A 10,493-nucleotide genomic window follows, 5' to 3' on the forward strand; every position below is an offset into this window, starting at 1 on the left:
AATGATCAAAGGAAAATATGAATCAACAAAAATAGGTTAGGCATGGGATATATTTTCATTAATACAAACTGGTCATTCATTCTGCCATTTAGTTTAATTAAATAATACAAGATAACTGTTCATGTTCCCTTTGCATTTTCCACGGAACTGATTTCATTTTTAAATATATCTAATTATGGGATAACACACAATCTACACGGTAGACATTATATTATATTATTATTACAGGTCATTTAGCTGACGCTTTCATCCAAAGCGACTTACATTTAATTTTTACAATTAACAAGTAACAACAATTACAATTTTACATTCAAAGGTAGATGATGTAGAATTAGGCTGTTGGGGTTATTTTAGTCCACTCTGACTAGTTCACGAACACAGAGGCCACTTAGTTAATTAACTCTCACAATGTTCCTGGCTAACCGGATTAGTCTCTCTCTTCCCTCTCTCTGTCTCTATTTCTCTCTCTCTCAAATATTAACAGAAAGGAAATCAATTAAAATATGAAATCATGATATTCTGACAGATAATCTCTGTTAGACTTTTACAAGCACTTTCTAAAGATGTGCATGGGCAATCTGAAAATAGACGATAAAAGCAGCCAAACAAAACCAGGCGAGTAGATCAATATCAAACAAGCATTTTCCAATAGTATTTGTGTTTAGTAGACAGATTCAACATTTTGCACATAGATAGTTACTTTCTATCGTATGAAAGTAGTTTGTCTAATACATTTATAAGGTTTAAATCTGCTTGTTGTCTTCGATGGGTGTTTTTTGTTGTGTGTTATCTGCTTGCATCACATTCAAACATGTCAAACAATATGGGAATTTACGCTTAAAATGACAGGAAACACACACTCAGTACAAAAGAGTAAGTAGTTAGAGGCTGAGAACAAAACTGCCCATTCACTCCCAAAAAGGAGTATTAAAAAGTTCACTTTATACCTCACTAAATCCTCACTGGCCACCAGCAGCACTCTGGGGAAAAGGAAACACAAAATATGGGTTTAGCAATCAGCATACTTACAACAGCTTCTGTACATCACTGCACATGAATGTAGAATACTACCTTCATTTTGGCCAAAAAGTTCTTTCCACCGAAAGCGCGCAGCATTTTGGGTGTTGGTGGTTTGGGTCCGAACAGCACCAGTCCTTTCTGCTTTTCCACTTCTGCTTTAGCCGCTGCCGGACCCTTCGCCTTCATGAGCTTCCTGCACACGCACGAGCAGAAGAAGCTTGCTAAACAAACACCCTCTGACATTATGCATGTATCACAACGCTTGTATAACATGAAAAGCGTAGAATTGGCTTATACTATCTCTTAAAAGTATAAGAAAAAAAAGAACAATTTGCTGCTGAAAGTGATTTATGAGAGAGAAGTTGCATGTAGGTAAAAACTGTCAAGAGCTGCATGAAAGGTGAACAATTGTAATAATTTTTAAGTCTTTTTAATTGTTTAAAATAACAGCTTAAACAATAAATACTTACTACATGACTACATTTCACATGTATGTCAGAGTTTGTTGATTATCCTCACTCAAAGATGGTGAAAAGATCATTCTTTACATTGGGGAGAGTGTGCGCGATTTACTTTCTCTTACACTGTTCCTTTCTGCACTCAAAACTCACCTGTTTCAATCTGATTTTAATCTGAGTTTTTTACCAATATTATGTCATCTACCTGCCGTGTTTAGACGGTTATTGATTCTGTCATTTGTTTGTGCCATGTAAAGTGCCTTTGAGTACCTTTTAAAGCCGTATAGAAATAAAGTGCATTGTTAGTATTGCATCATCAGCTTAGTGTGCGAGACAGGTGTTAATCTTCAGGCCTCTGACTCACCTTCCCTTCCGGGCCAACACTTTCTGAGACTCCGGGTAGTGCACCAGGATGTCAAACAGGTCTTTCTTCTCCAAGACGAAAAGGTTAGCAAAGCCGTAGGCTTTGACATTAGCCGTCCGCCTGTTCCCTCCATCTTTGGACGATTGCAACAGACTGAGAAAATGAAAAGATCTTATGAGAATAAAACACCCTGAAAGTGCTCAATCACCATTTGTTTAATGGTGATTGAGCACATATGATGTTTAACGCATTCCACTTTATTTGAATGACTTTCTATTTGCCGTGTGTCAAAGACAAAGGCTGAACTTTCTCCTGCCTGATTTCTCCAAACACGCAGCCGGCCTTCAGTGTGACGAACACGATGCTGTTGTCAGGTCCTCCCACCACCTGCACCGCACCGCTTTTAATGATGTACATCTCTTTGCCGATGTCGCCCTGCGAGAGAAGGCAATGTCATTTCCATATGTGGAAACATCAAAAACACTGTGCAGAAGATCAGAAGGTCCATTTTTACACTGTAATCACAGGGTTTTGAAAGGTGACAAAGACTCCTATACAACACTTACAACGTTAACGACTCACTTTTTTCACCACAAAGTCTCCAGGTAAGTAGACAATAGACTTGAGCCTCAGTAACATGTCCACCAACATCTGCTGGTCACAGCCCTGCAGAGGAAAAGTATATATTTAATTGACTCAATTCCAAAGCTGCAATTTTAATTTTTTATTGCGTTTGTGGTGAAAAGCACCTTGAACAGATCTATCTTCTGAAAGGTGCTCAGGTTGATGTCAACGGCGATGGCGGTTCTCATCACCAGAGGCATCTTGTCCAGCAGCTCGGACTCATCTAAATGCATCGAAATGAAACAGGGAATTTACTCAATTAGCTACTTTTGAAGTCATGTATGTAGCTACTTAAGATCCTGTTTTGAGGGAGCTGATCACTTAGTGCAGTGTGACTGACCCAGCATGCCCTGTGCATCCCAGGTGTAGGTGTACCAGGTGCGGACCCGGTTCTGCACCAAGGAGGGGATGTGGTTGTTCACCATGTAGTCCACCGTGCCGTCCATGGACGATCTGAAGTACGTCTGTGCTGCTGTGGCTGCACCGATGACGTCTCTCATCTGAGGCAAAACGAAGGTAAGAATATCAACATCAAGTGAGGAAAACATTGGTTTAAATAGAAAACTAGTACTACTGCCGTTGAAATACAGTAATTAGCATAGTTGACAAGTTTTTGACTCTGTGGGGAGACAGTGAAATACAGATGAGTGGGTTCAGTGAAACTACTGTGGCAAGGATGACGCATGATTCTCATTTGTCAGGAAAACATGCTAATTTAGAGGTGCTAATTTCTATCAGGCTTCCAGAGGAACTGAGCATTTCGGGACTTCAACACGGGCAGAGTGTGTCTCTGTGTCACCTGTCCAATCAAACTGGAGAACACAAAGACGCCCGTGAAAAAGTTAGTCATCTGAAAGGTAATCTCAAAGACGGTATGAGGTTCGTTGAGACCCCCGATGTTGATCAGACTGCGGACGGCATAGTAGTAACAGCGCAGGTACCTGTGGAGAGGGGAGAGGTGGATTAAGGGGATGAGACAAAAGGACCCATTTTAATTATCATCAGGATAAGGAATAGGAATATAAAGTTTCTGCACTTACGCACTGCCCAGACCGGAGTAGACCCATTTAGTTTTGCCGATGCCCTGGTAGTCCGAAGCCACGTAGTAGAAGCAGGCGTTGAGGTGGAGCATGAAGAGAAGATATCCGATGGTCCGAATCACTCTAATAGAAAAGTGAAGACAGTGTATTGCTCTGCATGTATCCATTCATTTTTCAATCAGGAGAACGTTCTAAAAGGCGAGTTCCTACCAGACCTCATCCACCCTGCGCTTTTCAGTTACTGGTTTTTGTATTTATATATGAGTATACAAAAATATCTAGACTAACCTCCAGATGTAAGCCTTGGCCATGATGCTCTCCAGGCGGTCGCTGAACTCAAAAAATGTGTCCACCTTGAGAATAGGAATGGCATCGTGAGCTCAGGCTACCCCAGCAAACTGACCCTTTAATCGATTGACTGACGTTTGTGACACATGATCAAGTTCACCTTCAGCAAGCGATTTATTCTGAAAATGGATTTGAATCCAAACCGCAGGTACAGCAAGTCGAATGGCATGACGGACATCACGTCCAGCTGTTGAGGAGAGACAGATGGTGTGAGGTCACTGAGGCGAGCTGGTTTTAAGATCCAGAACTCAAGCTACAGTACCATGAATCTGTCTGTGCTTCTGTAGTTCTTCTTCGTCACCACTCTGTCTTTCTGGAAGATGAAGAGAACACTGTCACATTCCCATGTCTTGAATCATTCTTAGCACCGGCCTCCATCGGCTCCATTACGTCAGACTTACTATGATGTCTCCTGCTTTGACGTACTGTTTGCGGGCCTGGAAGAGGATGGAGTCTGTGAGGTAGATGAGGTCGGCCAGCGTGTCCAGGACGAACCAGAAGGGGATGATGCCCTCGGTGTGGTACGGGAAACACAGACGGGCTGTGATGAACCAGGTGTTGTAGTTAAAGGCCAGAGTCACCAAGCTCAACCAGGCGATGTAGCGGCGGTCTGTGAACGGGTCGATGGTGTTCCCCAGCACTGGGTCCATCAAGGTCTCAACTGGTTTCAGCACCATGTCCACCGAATGCCAGCCGGCGTCTTTTAACTTCGACATCAGCGACCTCTTCTCTTTCGTCTCATCTTGGGCCTCTGCTTTCTTTTTCTCCTCAACCTCTTTCTTCTTCTGCTCGGCCTCCTTCTTCTTCTTCTCCTGCTCCTCTTTCTTCTTCTGGTCCGCTTCTTCCTTCTTTATGCGCTCCTCCTCTGCTTGCTTGTTCCTCTCCTCTATGACTTTTGTGTAGATGTCTTTGCGCAGCAAAGGTGCTGGAAGGACAATATTAAGACTGAGTGTGCCTAAACATACAATGCAGTTCTAAATATTGGATATCATTTTAAGGTGATGCAGCCTTCCGATCTCCGTGGTGTTGGTACTCACTGACAGGAGGGCTGATCTCTGGGGATGAAGCATATTGATCGACCACTTTCTCCTTGTAGAGATTCAGTCTCTCGTTCATGCGCTTGGCGATGGATCTGAGCTGCTCGTCTGCATACGCGTTGATGACAATGTGGGCAGGTGGAGGTGGGGCCGACTCTTGTCTAAAGACGGAAAATAACATCAGAATAAGGAGCCAACTTTATATTAGATTAAGGTAAATTAACTTGTTTGTTGTGTAATGAGGTAGATATTTGCATTTGTTCTAGAATAATACAAATAGTGGCCGTAATGAATATATTATAAATGTTTTATAGACAGTTGGCCTAGAGCAGCGATTCCCAGAGTGTGGCCCACCAGTGGGCCGCGAAGGTACTGCAGGTGTGCCGCGAGAGGTCATTTACAATAAATAAGTAAAATGTTTTTAATTTTCAATTTTGAAAAGTTTGAAATGAATATAAACATATTTATGATTTAAATTATGTGTTATTCTTTTATCTGACCTATTTTTTATCCGTTCACTCGAAACGGCTGCTCTTGTCCGCCTGTCGTTATTCAACAAAAGGCACCGCCAACCAAAACAATGTCAAATGGTGCATCTTGTAGTATTAAAGTAAATATATATGAGCTCCGGAGAAAATGGTATACAAAACATACATTGTCGGTTAATACATTTTTAATCGGTTAAATTCTTTTAACGTTAAAGGTCATTTAATCATCCCTAGTTTGTTGATCAGAGTTGTGATTACAGGTTTGGGTGGGCCGCAAAAGATTTTCAGATTTTAAATTGGGCCACGGCATTCTTGAGTTTGGCAACCACTGGCCTAGAGGAAACCTCTTCAAACATGGTGTTACATTAACCAGCTAGATCTGAATGTAGTCAAGACACAAACAAGCTGTTTTAACTTTTAACCTTCCGGCCCGTTAAGGTCACTTAACTGTCAATTGAGAAAATAGCTTGCAAGTCCTCCAAGCAAGTAAATAGGTACTTGAGAAGTCCTTCATCATAGAGTGACATACATTTTCTAATCATGACTGATAAAATCTAAGGGAACAGACCTTTTCTTGTCATTGTTTATGTCTATGTTTGTTTGTACGACAGCACCTGTTTTAGTAAATCAAATGTTAGAAAAGCCCCAAACAGCCGGCACTCACATTGACTGACGACAAAGAGGACATTTGTGCTCATGTGTCGCCCACTAGTGGAAAGAATCCAACATTACATCTGGCTGACTGTAGGAGCCAGTCATGTCACGTCATTGCATAAAACACCACAACCCGAATATGTCCAACTTAAGCACTTTCATCAAATAGCACCAATAACCTTTTCTCAACACAGTTTACAACGAGAAAAGCACAAAGGCACACAGATGACACCGCTTCCTTTACAACGTGTAGGATGAACTATTTCACTGCTGCAATATGCTGATTTGGACCACTGTCCTCCACAGTTGAGTGCTACACATGAGTCTGGGAAACAAAGCTGTGGTTTAATCTCTGGCTGTGTATCAAACAGGGATGTCCCTAAAACAGAAACGGCACAAGTGTGCACAATGACCATGCTAAAAAATGATTCCCCTATAGGACTGTAATATTAGATATTACTATCAACTGCGTGACCCTAACAGTTCATTGGTACTGTAAATAAGGAATATGTTCATTTTATATAGTTAGAGGACAAACGCATCTAAACATCCTGTCAGCTGTGCTTAAAATGACAGAAGACTAAACTCAGAGTTTAGACATACGTATCTAAACGGTTATCTTTATTCTTCTATTTTCATCATAATGAACTTTCCTTTTTTTATATTTCAAGTCCGCTATTTGCAGATTCAAATACAGTTTTCAAAATAAAAGGCGTGACTCTGGCAATAACCCCAAATTACATTCTCAAATCTGAACAACTTTAACTGTGCGCCACACCAAGGTCCTCCTCACTGCCGCCCGTCCTTGATCATCCAGCAATGATACATTTATAACATGTCTCATCATTTGGAAAAGTAAAGTGTATTTACAATTGTGAGGATCCGCCAAATGTGTCGCCTTCATGGTTTTCAATCCTTGGCCAGAAGCTGGCCTGAAGAAAAGCTTCTTAAACCTATAAAGCTCAAAAGCTTTTAATCCACTTTCAGGTCACTCCCCGTTAATATGCATGTGGCACCTGGGGATGAAGATCGCCATGTGACGTTCACTTCTGAAGGCTTTGTCCCTCCTTCTATGGCCGATCTTTACAGGGAATGTGATTAATTAGTGTGGGTGATTGTTTTGATGCTGTTTGTGGTGTCGGTGTCTTGGCAGTCGTGTGTTTTCGTAAGCTAAAGTGCCATTCGGAGCATTCGTTGGCAATAAATACACTACACCTACTCTCTTTAATTGCCTCCGTAATACTGAGTGCATCTCCCCTGCTATCAAAGTGTCCAATCGGGTAGAAAGAACGCAGACGAAGGCGTGTTCAGAGTTCTTTGCTGAAACGGGTGGAAACTGCAGAAACTACCAAGAGTGCAGGTCTTACCCCTCAGGACCAGCTTGATCCGGGTTAGATGGAGCTGCTATAGAAGCCGGACCGGCAGCAGGAGGTCCTGCTGGAGGAGCTGCTGCTGGTGGTCCTGCTGGAGCTGCTGCTGGTGGTCCTGCTGGAGCTGCTGCTGCTGGTGGTCCTGCTGGAGGAGCTGCTGCTGGTGGTCCTGCTGGAGGAGCTGCTGCTGGTGGTCCTGCTGGAGCTGCTGCTGCGAGAAGAAATCAAAATGCCATTTCATCTCTTTCAGATCAAGTTTTTGCATGGTTATTTTATAAAGCCTCGCCTTTTCTAATTTTGTGTTTAATAAGATTGATTTTATTTTCTGATTTGTTTTGTTTGACTTTGTTTCCCTGTTACTTTGTTTTTGTGCTTCATGAGTTTCGTCTCTTTTGATTACTTGCGTTGAAGCGAGCTAAAAAGATCGCGGCCGACCCCTCCCACCCCGGACAAAAACTGTTCGTGCCCCTTTCATCTGGGAGGAGGCTGAGGTCCATCAGGACTAAGACCTCCCGCCACACGAACGGTTTCTTCCCGTCGGCAGTCGGGCTCATCAACAGAGCCCGGTCCCCCACTGCCTGACTATAACACTCCACCGGTCACTCCCCTTCATACTGCACATGTCACTTTAACTGTAATTCATCACTTTGTCACTTTGTCTCTTGTCTGTTAACTTGTTCGTTAGTGCACTTTATGCTTAATATTTTTCTTTTTAACTTTTTAATATTTAATTTTTTTTTAACTTTATTCCCTTGTTTTATACTAACCCATAGCCGTAGCCTTATTCTACTAACCCATTGCATTAGCATTTCATTCCACTTTATTTTATTACTTGTCTGTCTACTGTCGCGCACTAACCGCCAAGACAAATTCCTTGTATGTTTGACATATTTTGGCTAATAAATGTTTCCTGATTCCTGATTCCTAGAGTGATGGCATTTAATTCAGCACGAAATTGAAATGAAAAAGTAGAAAGCGCTTAAATATGGACAAAAAGAAAAGTTTTGAATGAGATAATATGTGACGTTCAAAGGCCAGTTTGTGCTGCGAATGTTATTATTGTAATAATTTAGTTTTTTTAGGGGTTAAGTTACACCTCCAAACCACTGAACGGGCTCAAGAGCTACAATATGAAATACTCACTGAGCTTGATCGTACAATGGTTACAAGACTGTATCTAATTCTGAAAGCAACACATTTAAAAAATTCCATGTATTCACTTTATGTTATGGAACTCAAAAAGTAGGGACAGTGAGGTTTGAACAGGCAATAATCTGTGCACCTCTCTGTTGATCTGATTTTATTCCTGATCAATATCTCATCATGCACACACTTGCTTGATTGGCGCCTCTTTGATATCAGCAATAGTCTTTGACTTTTGTTTTGACAAATTACAGCAGAAAGGTTGAGATAATGATTTGAAAGCGGGGGCCTTTCTAGCAGAGGGAGACAAACTCTCTTTCTCTCCATACAGTTTTATCCACAGGCCTCTGTGAAAAGAGTGAATTAAATTGAAAGGAAAGCCCATCTGACAAGAAAGAAAAATAAAAACAGACATATAATAATCCTGTATCTAAATGTTAAATGATGACTTACCCTGCGGTTTGTCCACATTCTTGTCCTTATCGGCCGGCTTCTCCTACAAGATAAATCATCATATTCCACATTGTCAGATGCTCGCCTTCATTAGTCAAAGCAAGGTCATCGGGGAGACTTTTTAATTAAGAGAGGCTTTTTAAAGAAAATGGAATTTAGCATTTTACAAATTACTCCCTTGACTGATCGACTCTCTTAAAAACAAGATGTGTTTGAGATCAAAAACATTTCAGAGTGCCCATCGGCTAATGGTGATTACAATGGTGCCCGTGAAATGAAACAGTTTTATTAGATTCTTTGTTGGCAAGAGTACTGAGCGACTCAATAGATGAGGAAGCAGATAAGAAACCACTGTCGTGATCCCTGTGGAAAGAAATTGTACCAAATTCAAATCGCGGCATTACAGATGCCAAACAATACTTTGTTTTTGTGGTCATTTTTAATTTCAGTCTTGGCTTCTCCTACCGTCACTGACCCATAGTGAGCACCATGAAAGCTATTGGACACTTTTCTGGGCATCCAAGGAGAATAAAATCTCCTTTGGGAAACCAGATATGAAAAAAAGATGTTGCAGTTCGTATTTCGAAATAACTGTATTTAATCACTGAATATACAGCACACTATTTTCTAAGTCTCACCTCAACGGGAGCCACAGCCAGAGCCGGAGCTGCAGCTGGATCAGTGATCCCCGAAGCCACTGGCACCTGCGGGCTCCCGAAGAGACTTTTCAACCTGCCAAACATGTCCGCAATCCTAAAGGTCCATATTCCTCAGGTTAACCCTCTCTGTTCTCTCCTTCTCCCGTTTCTTCTCCTGCTCTTGTCATAACTGAGTTGGCTCCGGTGGTATTACTGCTTTTAGCATCGCTAATGCTCTTGCCCAGAGAATAGCCCCCAACATCAACATTGAAAATCCCAATAGGCTTAGAGGTGACCTCTAAAGCAGGACTTAGGTCAGCATATACAGAACGCATGTTACCAGAGCACATGTAAACGTATCGCTGCGCGTAAATAGGGGAGGTTGCAGGCTATAGGTTATGGGCACAGACCGGCCGTAAAGAATCTATCCAACAACAAGACACTTTGTGGTTACACTTTTTATTGACACGGTTATCTCGATGCCTTCAGGGATAATGTGGTAGATAAAAGGGGAGGATAACAGTTAGAATTTTAAGGTGTCACCTAAATAAACATATATAGTTGAGGACCACTACTGAGGTCCACAAATGCTTTGTGTGTCTGTCACTATAGCATCGTGTGGGCATTAAAGGGGTAGTTCGGATGTTTCAAGTGGCGTTGTCTCAAATACACATGCGTATTCAGGGTATTACCCACAGTGGATGGAAATCAGTATGCACCCATTTTGGACTAAAGGCGGTGCAGCCAAAAAAAACAATTCACCTTGCAGAACAGGGGAGTCAGCTGTCTACCGATGCCCTGATTGGTGGGTTTGTATGTGTTATGGTGGGACTTTTGGTGTTTTAAGGGGTTAGTT

The 10,493-nt window shown here is 41.8% G+C and overlaps 1 protein-coding gene across 3 annotated transcripts; it reads right to left on the reverse strand.

Moving 5' to 3' along the window:
• Positions 1–82: 82 nt before the first annotated feature.
• Positions 83–9,853, reverse strand: cngb3.2 (cyclic nucleotide gated channel subunit beta 3, tandem duplicate 2). Of its 3 annotated transcripts, none has more exons than XM_078095664.1 (17): positions 9,638–9,853; positions 9,000–9,042; positions 7,401–7,611; positions 4,892–5,052; positions 4,256–4,779; positions 4,117–4,167; positions 3,955–4,041; positions 3,795–3,859; positions 3,507–3,629; positions 3,266–3,407; positions 2,807–2,966; positions 2,592–2,689; positions 2,425–2,508; positions 2,159–2,277; positions 1,843–1,995; positions 1,072–1,213; positions 83–980 (listed from the first exon to the last, which is right to left on the reverse strand). In XM_078095664.1, the coding sequence occupies exons 1-17, from the start codon at positions 9,740–9,742 to the stop codon at positions 960–962; spliced, it is 2,289 nt and encodes a 762-aa protein (XP_077951790.1). In that variant the 5' UTR covers positions 9,743–9,853; the 3' UTR covers positions 83–959. The 3 variants fall into 3 exon arrangements, with proteins under 3 accessions (XP_077951790.1, XP_077951789.1, XP_040023168.2); XM_078095663.1 differs by having other exon boundaries at positions 7,401–7,614; XM_040167234.2 differs by lacking the exons at positions 7,401–7,611; positions 9,000–9,042; positions 9,638–9,853 and having other exon boundaries at positions 4,892–5,072.
• Between the last annotated feature and the right edge of the window lie 640 nt (positions 9,854–10,493).

This window comes from Gasterosteus aculeatus, chromosome 21, assembly GCF_964276395.1.
Source record: "Gasterosteus aculeatus chromosome 21, fGasAcu3.hap1.1, whole genome shotgun sequence".
Lineage (NCBI taxonomy): Eukaryota > Metazoa > Chordata > Actinopteri > Perciformes > Gasterosteidae > Gasterosteus > Gasterosteus aculeatus.

What these genes read in the sequence shown, in the direction of transcription:
- cngb3.2 (XM_078095663.1), bottom strand. Translation starts at nt 9,742, where the DNA reads ATGTTTGGCAGGTTGAAAAGTCTCTTCGGGAGCCCGCAGGTGCCAGTG. An exon ending in GATCAAGCTGGTCCTGAGGG is followed by an intron (nt 5,053 to 7,400) that starts GTAAGACCTGCA and finishes TTCCGTCTTTAG; the next exon opens with ACAAGAGTCGGCCCCACCTC. An exon ending in GAAGCACAGACAGATTCATG is followed by an intron (nt 4,042 to 4,116) that starts GTACTGTAGCTT and finishes TCTCCTCAACAG; the next exon opens with CTGGACGTGATGTCCGTCAT.